Consider the following 20173-nt stretch of genomic DNA (forward strand, 5'->3'; position numbering starts at 1 on the left):
TGCTCTTCCTGTAGCTTGTCACTTTAGTGCAGACCATAGTCCTACAAGAAGTTTGGAAAAAAAAAATACATGGAAAAGATGAAACTGTAAAACTTTATCTGAATGGTTTCACTTTGTACTGGATATTTATTCCTTAGGTTGTCATTGGAGTCAAGATACTAACCCCTCATAAAATTCAGACCACCACACTTCAGTCAGTTCTGCTAAACCTGTAATAATGATTCTTTAAAAACTTCAGTAGCTTACCCAGGAAGGAAAAAAATCATTAAACCTCTCAAGTTAATTTCTTTACCTTATGGTTGATGGCATTTTTCTTTTCAGGTCGGTTAAACATGATTTTTGTGATATTGTTTTTGGTGGTAACTATTATTGTTTCATAGCCGCCAAGTCTGTTCTCATCTGGAGAAGCATCCTTGTGCTGGCCAGCAGATTCTGCAGAGACCAGACTTGAGACAAGTTCAGTATATTTCTCTCTGGCATCATCCTGTAATGAAAGAAAAAAAAAAAATTACACAAGATTATCAAAGGCTGAAATGGAAATCAGTTAGTTATGCAAAAATTATGGTTAGTTATGTCAAAATTTTGGGTTTTTTGACCATGGGGCAAGCTCCATGGTACCTACTCTCCTCAAATCAGATGGGCTTCATCCTTCTAGGGAGAGCAAGAGGACTATAGCCCATAAGTTGGCAGGGCTGATCAGGAGGGCTTTAAACTAGGTTTGAAGGGGGAAGGGATTGAAACTGGGCTCTCCAAAGACGAGATGAAAGATGGAAAGCCCGAATTAAGAGTGAAACCAGCAGGCCACTTGAAGTGCATGTACACTAATGCACGCAGTATGGGCAACAAACAAGAGGAGCTGGAAGCCATCGTGCAGCAGGAAAGCTATGACATGATTGCCATCACAGAAACATGGTGGGATGACTCTCATGACTGGAGTGCTGCTATGTGTGGCTACAAGCTCTTCAGAAAAGATAGGCAGGGTAGGAGAGGTGGAGGGGTGGCTTTGTATGTTAGAGAGTCACTTGACTCTGTTAAACTTGAGATCAGCAGTGACAAGGTTGAGTGCCTGTGGACCAGAATCAGAGGGAAGTCCAACAAGGCTGACATCCTCGTGGGTGTCTGTTATAGACCACCCAACCAGGATGATGAAGGAGATGAATTATTCTACAAGCAGCTGGCAGATGTCTCAAAATCGACGGCCCTTGTTCTTGTGGGTGACTTTAACCTGCCGGATATCTGCTGGGAGCTCAATACTGCACAGAAGAGGCAGTCTAGGAAGTTCCTAGAGTGTATAGAGGACAATTTCCTTCATCAGCTGGTAAATGAGCCTACCAGGGGCAAGACCCCGCTAGACCTACTGTTTACAAACAGAGAAGGGCTGGTGGGAGATGTAGTGGTTGGAGGCCGCCTGGGGCATAGTGACCATGAAATAATAGAATTCTCAATACTCAGAGATGCAAGGAAAACCATTAACAAAACCTCTACGCTGGACTTCCGGAGGGCAGATTTTTGCCTATTCAGAAGTCTAGTTCAGAGCATACCCTGGGAAACAATGCTTAAAAACAAGAGGGCCCAGGAGGGTTGGACATGCTTCAAGCAGGAGGTTTTGAGTGCACAGGAACAGGCTATACCAGTGTGCCGAAAGGCTAGCCGGCGGGGAAGACAACCGGCTTGGCTAAACAGGGAGATTCTGAATGAAATCAGAAATAAAAAGAGACTTTACCGACTGTGGAAAAAAGGGCTGGCTACTTATGAAGAATTTATGGAAATAGCTAGATCATGCAGAAAAAAAATCAGGGAAACAAAAGTGCAATTTGAAGTTAATTTGGCCAATTCTGTCAGGGATAATAAAAAGTTCTTCTTCAAATATGTTAACAACAAAAGGAGGGGCAAGGAAAATCTCCATTCTCTGTTGGACTTTGAGGGAAATATAGTTAACAAAGATGAGGAGAAAGCTGAGGTACTTAATACCTACTTTGCCTCAGTTTTTACCAGTAAGACAGGTGGCCCTCAGGACAACTCATCTCTGGAGGTGGTCGACAGAGATAGGAACCCAAATAGGCCCCTTGTATTCCAGGAGGAAATAGCTGGTGATTTACTGAGCCATCTGGATCCTCACAAGTCTATGGGACCAGATGGGATCCATCCTAAGGTGATGAGGGAGCTAGCAGAAGAACTTGCCAAGCCGCTCTCCATCATCTTCCAACAGTCCTGGCTCACTGGGGAGGTCCCATATGATTGGAAATTGGCCAATGTTACCCCAGTCCACAAAAAGGGCTGCAAAGCTGACCCTGGCAACTACAGGCCTATCAGCCTGACCTCAGTGCCTGGCAGGGTTATGGAGCAGATCATCCTGAATGGAATCACACAGCACCTTCAGGATGGACAAGGGATCAGACCCAGCCAGCATGGGTTTAGGAGAGGCAGGTCCTGTCTGACCAACCTGATCTCCTTTTATGATCAGGTAACTCACCTGGTGGATGAGGGGAAAGCCGTGGATGTGGTCTATCTGGACTTCAGCAAGGCCTTTGACACTGTCTCCCATAATATACTCCTGCAAAAGCTGGTAGCCCGTGGCTTGGACAAGTGTACTCTACGCTGGGTTAAGAACTGGCTGGAGGGCCGGGCCCAGAGAGTGCTGGTGAATGGGGCCGCATCCAGCTGGCGGCCAGTCACTAGTGGTGTTCCCCAGGGGTCGGTGTTGGGTCCAGTCCTATTTAACATCTTTATTGACGATTTAGATGAGGGGATTGAGACCATCATCAGCAAATTTGCTGATGACACCAAGTTGGGAGGGAGTGTCGACCTGCTGGGAGGCAGGAGGGCTCTGCAGAGGGATCTGGATAGACTGGAAAAATGGGCTGATTCCAATGGGATGAAGTTCAATAAGGCCAAGTGCCGGGTGCTGCACTTTGGTCACAACAACCCCCTGCAGCGCTACAGGCTGGGCGCAGAGTGGTTGGAGAGCAGTCAGACAGAAAGGGACCTGGGGGTACTAATTGACAGGAAGCTCAACATGAGCCAGCAGTGTGCCCAGGTGGCCAAGAAGGCCAATGGTATCCTGTCCTGTATCAAAAATAGCGTGGTCAGCAGGACAAGGGAAGTGATCCTTCCCCTGTACTCTGCATCGGTGAGGCCACACCTGGAGTATTGTGTTCAGTTCTGGGTCCCTCAGTTCAGGAAAGACATTGAAGTGCTGGAGCGGGTCCAGAGAAGAGCAACACGACTGGTGAGGGGACTTGAGCATAAGACCTATGGGGAGAGGCTGAGGGAGCTGGGGTTGTTTAGTCTAGAGAAGAGGAGGCTTAGGGGTGACCTCATCACTCTCTATAAGTACCTGAAGGGAAGTTATAGCCAGGTGGGGTTTCGTCTCTTCTCCCAGGCAGTCAGCAATAGGACAAGGGGGCATGGGCTTAAACTCTGCCAGGGGAAGAAAAAGGGTAGACTGTGCTTCAAGACAAAAGTCTTAATTAGAAAGCATTCTAACTAGGATGAGAAGAGGAACATACTGTATTTAAACACTGCACATCATGCTTAAAGTCATCTGGAAAGCAGCAGCAATGGATCTGCACAGTGCATAGATGCTAGAGATGACATTTACTTTGTTGGAGAAGTGTCCCCATCCACACCTAAGATTACCAGAAAGACCTTTGTCATATACCCAGAATTTACACATTTGTACGGATCGTTTGTTTCTGCTTTCCAGTTGGACATTTCTCCAAAGAAATAAAACCTTTTATTTTAGAACACGTGTTGCTGAAAATAAGGGTGCTGAAATGGGTCTATGGCATTTTAAAATTGCTTGAAGGCACAAACATGACACACAAAAGCCTAAAGAATCCTGTTGCCCTATTTCTACAGTGAGTAGTGATTTACAAAAATTTTAAATCCTGGGTTGCTACCACCTATTTTCTTGAAAGAATAATATAATTCCAACAATTTTATAATTCATAATCTGTGGCACATGAAATTGCCTATTCCCTCTACATTATAACTTCAGGAGCAGATTCTTTTCTTTAAGTGTTTCTTGGCTATTCCTAAAAGCTGCAAAGCAATCTCAAAAACAAAAACCCAACACCAACAAAACCAAAACAACCCACCAAAACCCAACAAAAAACCTCAAGCAAAATAACCCAACACAAACACCAAAACATGCTCCAAAACTCCAAAGCAGCACATGAATAGGTTATGTTCATTAAATTATGCAAGCATGTTTTCTTTTAAAAGAAAAAAAAATGCAAAAACCTCTGTATTACATAGTATCTTCGACTGACCTCAGAAACTACTCCTGAACAGCAGGCCTAATCCAGCAGTGACACAGCCAGTTTGTAAAGCTTATGTTTTCTTCATTTAATAGTAGCTGAAGAAACTGTGTTAGCCTTATGCCATGTCAGACTTACTACAGTCTGCGTGAAAAAAGAACGCTTATGTATCTTTGCATCTATAGTCTTCCTGCTCATTTCACTTAAGTAAAGACTTCTCTAAAGGTTATGAAAGGTATTAAAGATGTCAAGACATACTAAGAATGAAGAGAGGCTCTCAATACACCATGTTTTTCTAGTCTTTTAGTCAGTGGCATGAGATCAACTTCTTAAACTGACAAAGTTATCAATGTGCTGGATTCACAAATTTGCTCTCTGTTGTAAGAACTGAGAAGCTCAACTCATCTTTCTTAAAGGGAAGAACAGAATAGAACATTGTGTGAAAAACACTGTTTTTATTGAAAGTCAACACATATGTTAGATATACTGGTACAAGGCTGGTAGTAACAATGTAGAACTAGGCTTACACACTAAAAAAAAAAAACCCTCCAAACACTGAAGCAATGAAATGAGTGTAGAATACAGTGCAAAACATTTTGGTGTCTGAAGCAGAGTCGCTCAACTAGCATATATTAGGTTTAGACATCATTCACTTACAGATCAGACATTTCAAGGTACAGTAATCTACAAAGTATTAAAGTGCAATTATAGGTATTGTCACCTGAGACAAATTGCCAAGAGAATTCCATGCATCCCACTTGGCTTTCTTGACAAAGTCCAGCATACCTGGTTTTGGAGAATTGCAGGGACCTTCAGTAGCCTAAAAAGAGAGTGAAATAAACTTACTTAAACCTTTGTTTAAATTCAGATGCCTTGCTAGAAATGAGGATGACTGTTAGAAATAATTATCTGATCAGGATACAGAATTCAAGTCTTGAGAAAGAAGGACTAGCTAGTGGTTGGGCAATATTTGGACAGTTCACATACAATGCCTTCTTTTCCAAATATCTGGTGCTGGGCTTTCAGAAGCACCTAACCAATGAGAGACACTAGTTTCCAAAACATCTGTGCATGTTAAGTACCACTATCTCAAAAATTGTGGAAGTTTTATACTTCAAAAAGACTTGCAAGCTGTGTGAACAAATAAACATCATGCAGGATCTATTAAGCTGGATTTTACTTCCAAGCTGGTTCTACTATGAGCAAGGGCGTTGGACCAGTTGAACCGCAAGAGTCTGAGCTACTCTGAAGATTTCTATGATCAGTCTTCCTGAAGTACACTACTGGAGAGAAATAGTTCAAGTGGGAAAATAAATAATAAATGTAGGAGCTCATTATTATTAATTAGTAAAACCACCTGGAACAGGTAGCTGTATAAGTTTTTATTTAAAGGAGCAATTGATTGCCTTCTTCAATATAACAAGCCACAGCCTGTACTGACCCAGCAGCCAATCCTTATCCACAAATACTTCCCCAAATACCAGTACAAACCCCCACGACAGACTTGCAGCTTTTTCTACAAAGGTGTCCTTCCATGCTGTAGTAGAGAATAACCACTCAAAGTGTGGAGGGGGAGTTCCTTGAATTAAAAAGACTACAGTGACCATGCAAAAAAAAAAACAAAAAACAAAACAACAAACCAAATCAAAACCAAACCAAATCAACAAACAAAAAACCACACAAAACACACACAACAACAAACACTATCCCCCCGCAAAACCCCAAAATACACACACACACACAAAAAAGAAACAAAAAAAACAACAGGAAAAAACATACAGAAATCAACCTTCAAATGTCAACACCACTATATAACTGGCTCAGCTGACTGGCTACAGGTACAGATACAACAAATTTAAGAGGAAGCATGTGGCATACTCGTTTTCTTCTAGGCATAAGCCATTTTCCAGACTTTCATCAATATATGCTATACTATATGTAAATTGGCCCTGTTTCTTAAAATAAAGTTTTCTATTCAAAATATGATTTAAGATGAAACAGGTTTGGCTTCCTTCAGAATTCGGGTAGGGTTTGAAGGGATGGCATTTCAAGAATGGAATTTGAGCACTTGAAATCAAGAGCTTCTTAGGGCATGATACATTTTAAGTAAATATTTTACAGATCATAAATGCCCCTTATGAAACAAAATAAGTCAAGCCTACCTGTTTAAACAAAGCATAGAGCTTCAACTTAGTTTCATTCCCAGGATCCTTTTGCAAAAGCTTCAGTTGCTCTTGAGCCTTTTCAAAGTCTTTCTGGCTGACTTGCATGGTGGCTGCAGTCATGTGCAGGTGAATTGCTGGAATGCAAGCAGCTTGTGCTCGCCTGTTAGGAAGTGGAGAAAAAAAGTCCCATTGCTTGGTTTTTGTGTAAGACTAGAGGAGAAACAAATATGCTGCTTTCTAAAGACATTAAATATTTGTACCTGCGCTGATCAAAGTAACAATAACAAAAAACAGGATGCCAAAAATTACAAGAAAGTTGCTTTAGAAGTTTACTTTAGCTGCAATGTAATTAACCTTTGGAGAATAAGACATAAAGTCCTAGACTTAATGCTGCTAGAGGACAAAGAAACTATGCAGTAATATACCAGATCATCATATATAGACCACTAAATGGCAGCAATGGTAAAATAATGTTTTGCTCTTTCTGGAATAAATCAGAGCCCTACAGGTCCTGTCCATGACAAACAAATGAGAAATACAGAATATTTTTATTAATGGTTTAAATCTCTGTATGTGACTTTAGCAGCTTTGTATGTCCATGAATTAAAATGAGTATGCAGCCTGTTTTTTGTGAACTTTCTGTGGGACTACGGTGGGTCCTTGGATTCCCTGATGGAGGGCATGGGAACAGAAATTAGCCTGGAAGATATCGAGGTTTACCCATGAGAAAGATGGGAGTAAAGGAGTATCCGGAGATGTTAAGGATGTATCCGTGAGAGAGAAGGGAGTAAAGGAGTAACATTGATGAAAGCAAAAATAGCCAATAAGATGTTACTGCTGTAACTTGTAACCAATGAAAAGACACATGAAGAGACACATGAATTGGTAAAACTCTATAAAAATGCACATGTGGCGCTAAATGGCATCTGCTACTTTCATCCTGGAAGAACTTGGTCATTTGTCTGTCTCAACCACGATATCTTTCCAAGTTTATTGTGCTTCTATCGAGAAACACTTCAATCTGAAAGCCGTGTTCTCCAATCAGGGCAACATAAGTGAAGGCCAATTTCAAAATGTACTTTGGAAATGGACTGCAGATACTTGAAAAAAAGAGGTGACCAAAATATTCTGGAAGGAGAAGTCCCCAGAAAAATAGGTAATTCCATTGAAAAAACAAACAAACAAACCAACCAACCAAACACAAACTCCACTCCAAAGAACCAAACCCAACCCTATCATGCTTTGTAAAAGCAGATTTACTTCAACAGAGTTTGGAAGCAAAAGCCAAGAAGCGTAATAATTTTGAGTTGTTTCAACAGGGCAAAAGCATGTTGTCTCAGCTTTCTTTGGTTAAATTGCAATATACATTAAATATTTACTACTTTTAAAATGTTAGCAGTTTATATATCAGTGTTTCTTCTCTATTTTAGTAAAAGAACAACAAAAGCCCCCAACTTTCCCCATTCTAACTTAGACACAGCTGTCATGTTAGAACATTATATATGATAGATTTCATAATCAGTCACATTTGAAAAATTAATGTTTGTCTTAAATGCTGTCTGATAGAATGTCTAACCGTTAATTTAACTTGTTAACATTTCAGTTACAGAACCGTCATTTAAAAAGCATGCCTAACTTGAAAATTCTGCCTTTTTATAAACACCTAATGAGAATTTTAGGGAATCTCTACTGCCTCCTTTGAAAACATCCTCATTGCTCTTATTTCTTAAATAAGATCTGTTTTCTGTTGCAAGCCTAAAAGTTGCAGGCAAGAAGTGTGAAGAATGTCAACTGTATCCATTTAATTTTATTACTCTTTCATTTCATGCAGCTAAAAGGTGTTAGCTGTCTTGTAAAAGTGTTTGTACATTCTACTGGGTTTATGTCCTATTACAGCCCTTCTATGTTAATAAAATCTAAGCTCCTGGTATTTTGGTGCTACCAAGTTTGAATGACAGAAAGCGAAATAATATTTTCTGTTACATAAAGAATTTTTTTCCAAAAGAAAGAATTCCAGAATCTGCTTCAAAATCTTACACTAGTAAATAGAAATCTATCCAAACAATACAAAATAGAATAGGCTACCAAAAAAGGCTGCGGGAATAGAAAATTTTCTTTCTAAAATTGATCAGCTGTCAGCCTTTGCTACCATAGCAGTACATCCAGACACATGTGGGTTAACCATCTGCCAGTTTAACTAACATACTGTGTGAGAGTTTAACAAGTTTATCCCTTAAACCAACTGGGAGGCTATTCACCCAATTTGTAAACTTCACCTCCAGCATCAGTAAAAGTCCTCTGACAGGAAAAAGTGTACCTAAATAGATATGGATACAACTTCTTTAGTACTACATTTTTTTAATTAGTCTGTCCTTGAGGCACAGAACATGATGCACCCTTTCATATCCTACCCCCAAACAGGTTTTTAAAGTCACATTTACAGGAAGAAGAAAATGAGAGTTCAGGAAGACTAGTGGTTTCTTTTGGTTTGGAGGTTTTTTTCCCTCCAGTTTTGCTAACCAGCTTTGGGGCTACTTGAATGCTGCTGTGCCCAAGATGATCTGTTTCTTTTTTTTTGCCAGTCTAAGTAGTGACTATACTGAAGTAGACTCAATGTTTAAAAAGGGAAATTTGGGGTTACAACATGTTTGACAATCTGTACTTCACTCCAGCTTGCTATGGTCAATATTTTGAAAGAGATTCTTAAAGCATCTTTATATATAATTTGATACGGATCATAAATTAAAAGGAAGTGAAGATGGGCAGTGGGGGAGAGGGGAATGGCATAGCAGCCAGTCTGACGGGATGTCTGCACCTATATTCAGGGTTAAGGGGTTTTGGCATTTAGCAGGTCATAAGTTGTCTTCCTCATTAAGGATGCAAAGCTGACAAGTTAGAAGAGGATGAGAAAACAATTATGTGAATTAACAAAACAAAACACAAAAAAAACAAACCACACAACTCTCTGGGGAAAAGCAGAATGATCTTTCAGTATGACCAGAGTCAGAGCTACTTTCCTTGCTGTTTGATTATATCCAGTTTTACTTCTTAGATCCAAAAAGTGTTTGGGTAAAATACATTATTGATCCACTTCAAATACTCCATTTTTCATTCTTTTCCTCCCTCCCTACTGCTTTGTAATAGGAGATTGTACAACTTCATCATTTATTGAAATCTAGAGTTTATAAGAAAAGGCCTCATTTTTTAGTTCTTCCTTACTGCTTGTAGCTCAGCTCTCTGCGGGATATCTATGATTCACTCCTTTCTCTCTGCCTTCTGATCTCAGAGGACATTTACTATACATTACTGATGATTACTAGTTCCGAACTAGCTGACTGCTACTATTTCTCTATTAAAATAACAAAGGATGAAAACTCAAAGGAAAAATGAAGGTATTTCACAATTTATTCACCTTCAGCAGGACCTCATTCTTCAGAGATACAAGACTAGAAGGAGTAGGGCTCCTTGACCCCAAGTAGATCACATAAGAGTGAGAAGATGTCTCACCACCTGTCAGCACAGCAATAGCACTGCCATCCCTGGGACCACAAAGTGACACGACCCCAAAGACTGAGGAGCAGGAGAGGCTGCTGCAGCCCACTACGGGGAGGACTTACTCCCTCCATCTGCTGCTCCCTTGTTGTGACACTGAATCCTTCTTAACTCCTTCACTGAGAAAATCCATGCCTCATCTTAGCGGCCTCACTGAAACCACACAGGGCAGGCTGAGAGCCTGGAACCTGACCTACAAACTACTGGTGTTAAACTTGCACTTGTTTCAGTCCAAGCAGAAAAATAAGCCTAAGAAAAGCAATCAAACCCCCTCTGCGTTCCCCCTTCTCATCTACTCACTGTAACAAAGCTAAATTATTTCCTTCACAAGGCTTACTCCCTTTATTGCCCTGCACCTTGCAGGCAATTAGCTGCCACTCTCCCACTGTACAAATCACCTTTGTTGTACTGGCACCCCTGGAAGACTCTCGTGGGCCCAGAAGCCTCCCCCAGCTGGGTAAAAAGTACAGTTCCCATCAGAGAGAGAGAAGCAAGAGGAGTCATAGCTTGACAGACCAGCCACAAAGTCCACGACAAATGCCTGTGCACTCCTGCAAGATCATTCACTGGGTACTTCACAAGCTGTACGCACTCTGAAAAAAAGAAATAAAACCTGGTCATCACCACCTGAAACATCCAGGCTGATGATTCCCTTGCCTTGGACATCTCTCTGTTCCTATTCAGTCATTCTAGGTATAATATCTTGCAAGCCCATCCTATGCATTCTACCTGTTCACATAAATGCCTCTTTCCCTGATAAACACTCAAATATAAGGCTTTTATTAATAATTATTAATAATTACAATTACACCAAAACGAGTTTCTCACTGTTTAGCAAAGATTGCAAAGCCTGTTAAAGACAGGGCCCCTTATTACAGCATCATTGTTGCTTGCATCAGGACTTTTATAGAGTTAAAAATGCCAACTTTTTGTAAAAGGCTGGCTGCTCACTTTCTAACTTCTAAAGCAACTTAGCAGTTTCCTCATGAAGACAAACAGAAGCCAAAAGATCTCTTTGCACATGAAACATCAGACATGCTCAGCAAAAGAAAGGGATGGATATACCTGAACTCCATCTTCCATTTACTTAACAAAGGTTTTCTTTTAAACACTAGTAGGTCCTGGGGAAACAAAGCACAGAAAAAAGCAGTTAAAAATCCTATTAGGATTAAAAGCAGCGGGTGGTGCTAGAAACACATGCGTTTAAAACTCCTGATAGAACTCAAAATGTTCATTTCATATTATTGTAACTAGCCTTAGAGAGACAAGGAAGAAAAAAAGAATAGGAAATTTTATCAGACAGAAATCAGCAGTACATTAAACTGCCACCTGGATGAATCCTGGAATGTACACTTAATAGAAGATGTGGATATCTTTTGTGCATTATGTGTAATACTTCATATAACGCACATGACATCTCTTCTTTGCCATGATTGCTATCTCAAGGTGCTGTGATCTTTTATGCTGCTGCTGCTGTGGAAAGGGTTGTATGGTTGTGTTGTTTTTTTTTAGTTAGGATACAAAGCAATCAGTTCCCACAAACTTCAAGCCACCAAGTGTTTGGTTATAACCTGAAACAAGCTTCTGATTATGTGCATCTCCAGAGTCCTTGCAAAGAGGAGACAGCACATGATGCCCAGCCCATCACAGTTTCTGAGGCACCAGCCAGAGTCTCAACTGTTTTATAAGGTTCAGGAGGCCAAAACTTATCCCAAGTGCTTCGCCTGGTCTGCTCCAGCACAGGCAACTACTGCTTTGGGAGGCTGCTCCAAAATCAAGTAGGGGAGCCACCGAATGAGACCTACTCACTACCCTGTCCTCCTACTGTTGGGACTCACACAGCAAGAGTGGAGGAACCACGAGCCCTCCCCGGTGGGGTGCCCAGCATAGTCCTTGCTGCTGGCACCCAGCCGTGGAGTATTCCTGCTCTGAGCACAGTCTCAGGCTTCAGTCCCCTCTTTCAGTAGCGCTTCTCCCATTTTGATCCTCCCTCAAAATTATCCTGATTTTCCTCCATGCAGGAGAAAGAAAGGGATCTCGAGGAGGAATAGCAACCTTTGGTCATTAATTGAGCTACATCAAGGGACACAGGAGCAGAGCAGGTGGAAAAAGGTTGCCACTCTTGGCAACAGCAGCAACTGTTAGGAAATAAGGCATGTGAGGAGAACATAAACCAGTATTTAAACTGTAACTGATGAGAAAATAAGTGGGCCATCTGGAAAAAGAAATTAAACCAGAGACACTGACTTCTCTTATTTTTTCCCCCAAGGCATGATATCAGATTCTCTAAAAAGGTGACCAAAAAAAGGAAAAAGAAAGGTTGATAACCAAATAATGACAATGAGCAGAGCATTAGCAGTACCCCTATTTCATAACTTTCTTGGTAACTAGGAAAATAATGCTAGTGTTTTCCATATTCACCTGAAGTATTTACTGCATGCAATGAAATAAAAGTTTTACTTCACTTTATTTAGCTGACTGCTACTGTCTATGCTGTTAATATAAAAATTATTAGAAATTTTAATCTGCAGGTTGCCCAAATCACCATTCATCACGCCACTGGTTATACACTACGGAACCCACACAACAATGAAACATTTAGGATTCATACTTTTTCACATAGTCCAAGCACTTACACAACAATATAAGAGCTTTCCCTGTACAGCTGAAGGTGGAGAGGGCTTATGTCAAATTCCTGCCGTACATTCAGTCCTGCAGTTTTTCCCTCCATACAAGCTATCTTGGCCTGAGCTGGGAAGAGGTACTTGACAGCACTAAAACAAACTGAGCAGCCTGTGGCATGTCTGGAGTGATTGCTCCTTTCCTGTTTGGAGAAAATAGGAGCAGTATGTGGGGGGTGGATGGTTAATTAATACAGAAATTCTGGGCAGAGGTTCTTTTGCCTGTAGAAGCAAAGCAATCCTCTCTTTCTTTATGCCATCTTGTTACAGGCTTCTCCCAAAGAACTTCAGATCATTTGACTATACTCACTATTTTTTGTCATACACTCTTTTCAGGTTGTTTTTTTCACCCCCTGCAGAATTACTTTGTTTTTTATGAGTGTCTATCAAATGAATATGATGTCTGTTACAATATCTTGTCAGACTTATAGGTGGGAAGCCATTCAGACATATTTTCTTACAAATAGAAGTTGTGAAGTAGGCAGTGACAGTGTCATACTAAAGAAACCTCAGCTTGACAGTTCTTACACTACTAAAGTCAAATTACTTCAGCTGCTAATTTCTAGTCCTGCCGTTTCATGTTTCTTCTCTTGTAGTGGGAAATGTGGGGTAACCATATTTGCCACATGAACACCTTTCCTTTGCAACTTCGGTAATCTTGAAAAAGCCTGTATCTGCTTCCACAACCATCCCATGTGAAAACTTCCACTCCCCTCATTTGTATGCACCTCTTGCAAGATCCTCTGCCATTAATTAAAACAACTCAGACCATGGGCAGATGAAATTCAGCCTTCATTCACATGATGGAGAAGCAGAGACTGCCTCTAACAATTTTTGTCTGTTCATATTTCAGTGACTGATACATTTTCTAATATCTAGCGACTACAAAAGAAGGAAACATGGTTAAATAATTGAGTTGCGCCTTCGAGTTAACCCAACCCCCCACACTTTTCATGACAGCAACTCTTGCACCTTACAATCAACAAGTCAACTACCTTGGGGTAACTATTGCAGGCAAAGCAGTATGTACTTTCCGCAGGTAAGTTCACAGGCTCCTGTGTTGCTATCACCTGTGAACATGCACCACAGCGGTAGGTTAGTAGTAATCCAAGTCAGTAGGTCAGGTTAGCAGTAAGTTAACACCAGCTTAGCAGCTACAGTAGTCTTATTTCTTCGTGCAGCAAGGACTAATGCATGGGTCTGTTTGGGAAAACAACGTGACTGTTCACTGGGCACCTGCTAAGACTTACTGTAACAAGTGCATCACCTCTCAGACCAAAGCCCAGTAGCCTAAGAAAGTCTTAGCAGCTACCAAGGTTATTCTCTAGTAATCAGTGCACTTAGTTCCCTTGGGGAAACACTAAGTTTTATTAATCATGGTGATAACATAGAAGTGTTGATAACTTGGTAGACAGAACTCCAGTTTTCCTAAAAAACATAAGAAAATAACTATCCCTCCGTGTTGCACCGGCAAAATCCCTGGCAGCACCCCATTATACTGTAGCTACTGTGGAATAACTAAAATATTTTGCTTTCAGGTCATAGGAACGTTCTGGTATTTTCAATATATCTAGCTAGCAGAAAATCTCAGTGCAAATACTCTATAACCAATTCACTTACTGCTGCTTTAATAAACAGAAAAAAATGAAAGTCAAATTATTTCCTCCTTTACATTAGAACATTTCAATAGTTGTTCTAAACACAAGTTTGGTGTACAAATCCTTATCAGCTTTTACTATTTTACACTCCTACACTGTTTTGACATATGAAAACTAGAATATAATGATGTGTCTGTTGGCAAATTGAAGCACTGAATCACTGTTGTTTAGTGTAAGTGGCTCAGCTGTGCTGATTTTTTTTTTTTTCAGTATTAAAGAATATCTAAGAATCAAAGATTTAGATTACCATTCACTGAGATCTGAAATGAGCTGCTCTTTGTGCTCTGTACAGGCACAGCTAATATTCTCTCCTTGCAGCTGCTGGGAGGGAAAACAGGATCATCCTGAAATCTCTGCAAGAGCTCTCTCTTTCCAGCAGGCTTAAGTTAACTGGACGTGGTGAATGACTAAAGAATGAGAGAATTTCCTGTACATGCCCAGTCCATGTAAGACATCCCTGCAAGCAGGAAGATTTACTGACAGATATCCTCTGAAACACATTCAAACATAAATGTTAGCAGAAAAATACAGAGCTGTGATACTCATACATATGACATTTGCTGAGAAACACTCAAAGATAGGTTCTTTATACATCCTTATCCAAGGTGACTTTTATGAAACAGTTATGAACAAATACTCAAAATAATTTTGCTGCTAATGGAGAATGGAAAAAGCTTTTTTTTGTCTGGCTCCTGGGGACAAATCCTGCTGACTGTATGGAGAGTAAGAAAGTGAACACTTCGATGTTAAAGGCTTTTGGCCAATGTAGGTAGGTTTCTGACAAGGATACAACCAGCTGCTGGAGTCCCCATTCACATTAGAAAACACACAGACACTCCTTCTAGTTCAGCTGAAGCAGTGAACGAAGATGTGTGAGGTTTACTTTCTTTTCTGACTCCGTGACACTTCAATATAATGACAATGGACACAAAGAATACTGAACAAGCTACACAACTATAATAGAGCAGAACTTGTCAATAGCTTATCCTGTCCAAATCCAGGATTATTTCACACAGGTTAGAATTAAACAAATTAGGACTAAACATGAAGCAGCATGCTGCTCCTGGTTTTGGCACTATTTCCAGCACCCACAACCAGACAAACATGTCCTGTAAAGACCTTGGCCAATATACTTGTTAAAAATCTGAGGTAGACTTGAGCTTAGAGCTAAAGTTCTTGCATACATGCAAGACTTGCAAGTATATTTCTGTCACAGCAGAATTTATACCTGCTCTATGAATAACAGTGTTATTGAGAAGTTTTCTCAATTTCCAACTAATAACTTTCTCTTTAGATGTCGTCAGTAACATACCTTGCTCTTAGTTTTATCAGAGAATGATTGATCTTGCAGATGTGACACTAAGTCTTGCGTACAAAATAAAGCACTGAGAATGTCTCTTTTAGAAACTAAAACTATACACTTCCAACAAACTTCAAGTCATGTCTTACTAAAACACTGTAAAAAGCTTAAATCATGACATTTAGAAGGCTGCACCTAAAGCGGCAGCTCCCAAGACAGAGGTCAAAGGCTCATGGTGGATTGTGACAGTTACTAGTGGGGCTGCAACATGTACAGAGTCATATTGGCTTCTGATGTCATTGTAGACATTGCAAAGAACTATTGGTCTGGGAAAGTGGCTGACAACCCAAATAACTTGGAAGTTCTTCCCTAGAATAAAAGTGTGTTTCATCTGGCATCTCACTGGCAATTAAGAAAAACAACACAAAACCAACGAGAAGGATTATTTTGTTTCAGGAACAGGCTTGCTATACTGAAGTGTTTGAAGCAGTAAGCATTTTACAAGCACATTTATCATGGTATAAAATGACAGCATATTTGAAATAATTATTTTACTCTGTTTTAATGGTTGGCTTCTAAGGACCAAATTTTTCAAGAATCATTGTGAATTCTACAAATTATATACCTCTTATATGATATTTTCAGAATAAATATTAGCAGAGCACCTCACTACAAAAACAGTAACCATTTTTTTGAGGGACAAAGAGTCAACAAAGAATCTATACAACTCAATTAACCTAATTCTTAAGAAATAATTTTTATTCCCTCTACTCAGCAATGGTGAGACCACACCTGGATTACTGTGTCCCATTTTGAGCTCCCCAGTACAACAGAGACAGGTGTATATTGGAAAGAGTCCAGCGAAGGACCAATAATACAATTAAAGGACTGGATCATCTCGCATATGAAGAGGCTGAGAGAGCTGGGACTGTTCAGCCTCCAGAAGAACAGGCTCATGGGGATCTTATTGATGTATATAAATACCAAAAGGGAGGGTGTGAAGACAACGGAGCCAGGCTCTTCTCAGCAGTGCCCAGTGACAGGCCCAAAGGCCAATGGGCACAAACTGTAACACAGAGGTTTCCTCTGAACTCAAGGGAACACCTTCTTTCTGTGAGGGTGACTGAGCATTGGCATAGGTTGCCCAGGGAAGTGGTAGAGTCTCTGACCTTGGAGATACTAAAAAGCTGTCCAGACATGGTCCTCGGCAACCACCAAAGGTGGCTCTGCTTGAGCAAGAGGGGTGGACCAGATGACCTCCAGAGGCCCCTTCCCACCTCAACCAGTCTGTGATCACGTGAAAAACAAACACATTTAACCTGCTAGCTATATTGAAGGAGTACACAAGCAGCCCATTAACTTTAACAGCCCATCTCTAGACTAGACTTCGAAGCTACAGTTCTCCTCACCTTCATGTGAAAACCTTCAGAGTCTGTTTCAGGAGAGGAATTGCAATGATTTGTTCTAGGACACTCTGAAAATAGGAAGACTACATTTGCTATTGAACTGTTACAGTTTAAATTCTCACCTGGTAGTATTACCCTGTAAGTCAATCTACATTCAAGGATGGAAGCAGTACTTAGATCCATATACAAACCCAGTCTTTGTAGCCAAGAAGTCCAATCATAAAGATCAACCTGCAAGATCATGACAGAAAAAACAAACGAACAAACCCAAACTACTGACTATGTAAATGAGTGAAGATATTTCACAGAGCAAAGTACACTCTGAACTCCTTGAAATCACAACACTTGCTAAAAGCAAAGTTCCCACTCTGACCTTGCTCAGACAAACCAGGCTGGGATGAAGGGCAGCTGTGCATGCCCTGTCACGGGGAAAGAGGTTCATCTGCAAACTGCCTACCCTAGCTACAGACAAAAGATGTGAAATACCAAGAATTACATCAGGGCCTAAAAAGGACAACTCTTGTGTGGCTTCGTTTTCCAACCTGACCTTATTTCTGGCAGAGCAATAAGACTACTTGGAAGTAGGAAGGACAGGCAGGCAAAGAAAAGGAGAAAAAAAAAAGGGGGGGGGGGGCGGTATGGGTAATGAAAGAAGAGAGAAGAAAAAGAAAACCTTTGCCTCTGGGGAGTCAGATGCCAATAGGAGATGATACTTTTGTGAGCAGGTTAAAAGGACTCTATGATATTGAAATAGAAAGAATTATTTGGTTTTGGGAGTGGAGCTTTTTAATTTGTTTGGTTTTAAACACGGCTTTGCATTTCCACTGTCAAAAAGCTACTCTGAACTATGTAGCCAGATACCACTTGAGGGCAAAGTTCTGTTTACTTGTTTCTAAACGAACACAATGAGAATTTCCATTTAATCTTTGATTAAAATAGACTTCATTCACTGACTGGAGAACAGAAGTTTCCACATGAAATACTCCATGTTATCAGAAAAAGGTAGCTTTCATACACACAGCAAACATTACACAAGTTCTCTCTGGATTTCAAAACAAATGAAATCTGTCTACCTACTGAATTCACTGCTATGTAGTGCTGTTATCATTTCTGTAGGTATTTAGGTCAACATTACAAATCAGTAGCTTATGAACAAAACAATGAAGTTATTAGCTCACCAATAATGCTTTATGGTCTTCTTTCCGTGGCTGGCTGACCTGCATTACTTAACACTGCTCATATGAAAAGCACTAGCTGATAAAATACTATGCTGACACTGTAACAGGGATTTTTTTTTGCTTTAATATCATTGCTTTCAGTGAGAAAAGAATATCATTAGGGAAATTTTAAATCTAGGATGTTGGCAAATTATCAAGTTGCTACACGTTAATCACTGCCAGACCTCCCCAAAGCCAAACAAATAGTAGCACCTATTCAGTGACATAAAGCCCAAGTTTTGATGGAAGAAAGAAACCTCAACCAGAATCCATTCCAAGAGAGCTTTTACTTCCTGTTTTCTGGTGGAGCATCTAGCACTAAATTATTTGGCAATGGTTTCTGTTTGTCTGTGAAAAAGGATGGTTTAACAAGGCCTTTAAAATCTTAGCTCACTGTTTTTGCTGGAGTTTACTGATTGCAGTCTAAATTTTATTATAATGAACTTCAAGGGGACCTGAAAAATGTTCACTGTAATCAGTGGGCTCATCACAATAGAAAGGCTCAATCACTTGCTACGTCAGAATCATGAAGAAACAACCAATCTGAACTGAATATCAATACATAATAGTTTCAGTTAGCTTATTTCACACTGATTAAAATTTAAATTATTCTTTTAAAATAGAACAGCCAGGAAATAGTAAAAAAAGAAAAAAATAAGTCACAAATATTCTTATGCTGAATACAATAATAAAATGGAAAAAAAGAACAGATGGACATAACTGGTTCAATCTTCCATATGTGCTCACTCTAACAAAGACAACTACCAGTGAAACCTCTGGGGTGTATTTTGGCGTTACTATAAATGGAGGTTACTTGTAAACAAGGCTCATTACAGTGATTTAAGTCTGCATGTCAAGCCCAGGGTAGAATGTAATATTTTGCACTATGTATTTTGAATTCCTGACATTCAAGTGTTTTTCATTTCTTTGTATGTTCCAAAAATTTTGCTAGAAATAAATAGACCAATTTCCATCCTAACAATGACTGCTATGCAAGAATGACATATAGCTTGCTTGTCCTCTTCACTAGATCGCAGTTGCAGACTAAGCATGATTTGCACAGGTGGAGAAGTAGAAGGGAAGAGAGAAATAAGCAGCTTCTTAGAATGGTACTATTAAAAGACAGTATCTCCTACCCTAGCAAAAGCTCAAAATTAATTCCTAGCATTACATTAAGTAAAAAACAAATAAGCAGACTAAACCAAAACACCACAAACCCAAACATTTGAAAATGTATCTATATTCAGCTCAACAAACTCATAACTAACTTCTGATGGGGAGAGAAATCTTAAAAAGCAAGGGCAAAAATAAACTGTGGTTCCTCACGTCAAGTGGGAGCTACTGGAGAGTGCACTTTGGAGAGAAGGCTGTTCAAACCTTGGCAAAATCCAACAACAAAAAGTGTAGCTAAATACCACCTTATTTGCATTCACATTATCAGATTCATCTGCACTCAGCAGCCAATCTGCTACAGAACCACCTAGTGATCCAGCAGATAAAGCTAATAGAGTCCATTGACTTAAATGAACAGCTGCTTCAAAGCAAATTAACGACAACAGAAAGCCGTGGTCCAAGTCAATCTGCCTTCAAGATTTCCAGACACCTTGGCTTGATATTAGCTGTGAACTGTCTAATCCAGCTCAATTACATACAGTTAGTGAGCTTGCTGCTCCAGATTTTGTTTGGTTGATTTTAACTGCTGTGTGTATTTCTGTTCAAAACAGTGTAAGAGGGTGCTTAAATAAGGATGTAAGTTTATTAAGATGCTTCTTGGGAAAACTATTTAACCATTTTACCACTACCTTTTGTCTTTTAAGTCATATTGGTAAAACAGCATGTGCAAACAAGATGTAATAACTCATGCAATTAACATTAGTATTCACAGAAGAAGCCTTCCATGAAGAGATTTAATTCTTCATTTTCCATTGACTA

The 20173-nt window shown here is 40.0% G+C and overlaps 1 protein-coding gene across 6 annotated transcripts in view; it reads right to left on the reverse strand.

Annotated features, from left to right (window-relative positions):
- Positions 1-20173, reverse strand: part of ECI2 (enoyl-CoA delta isomerase 2) — a 39183-nt gene that overhangs the window by 11392 nt on the left and 7618 nt on the right. For 2 of the 6 annotated variants that reach the window (XM_082044143.1, XM_082044144.1), the window contains exons 2-6: positions 11045-11100; positions 10496-10572; positions 6425-6587; positions 4984-5082; positions 293-484 (exon numbers count right to left, since the gene is read on the reverse strand). In XM_082044143.1, the coding sequence (XP_081900269.1) occupies positions 293-484; positions 4984-5082; positions 6425-6587; positions 10496-10542 (501 nt within the window). In that variant the 5' untranslated portion in view covers positions 10543-10572; positions 11045-11100. The remainder of the gene's footprint in view (positions 1-292; positions 485-4983; positions 5083-6424; positions 6588-10495; positions 10573-11044; positions 11101-20173) is intronic. The other 4 variants (XM_082044145.1, XM_082044146.1, XM_082044142.1 and 1 more) reach the window with 2 other exon arrangements.

This window comes from Streptopelia decaocto, assembly GCF_964273445.1.
Source record: "Streptopelia decaocto genome assembly, chromosome: 2".
Lineage (NCBI taxonomy): Eukaryota > Metazoa > Chordata > Aves > Columbiformes > Columbidae > Streptopelia > Streptopelia decaocto.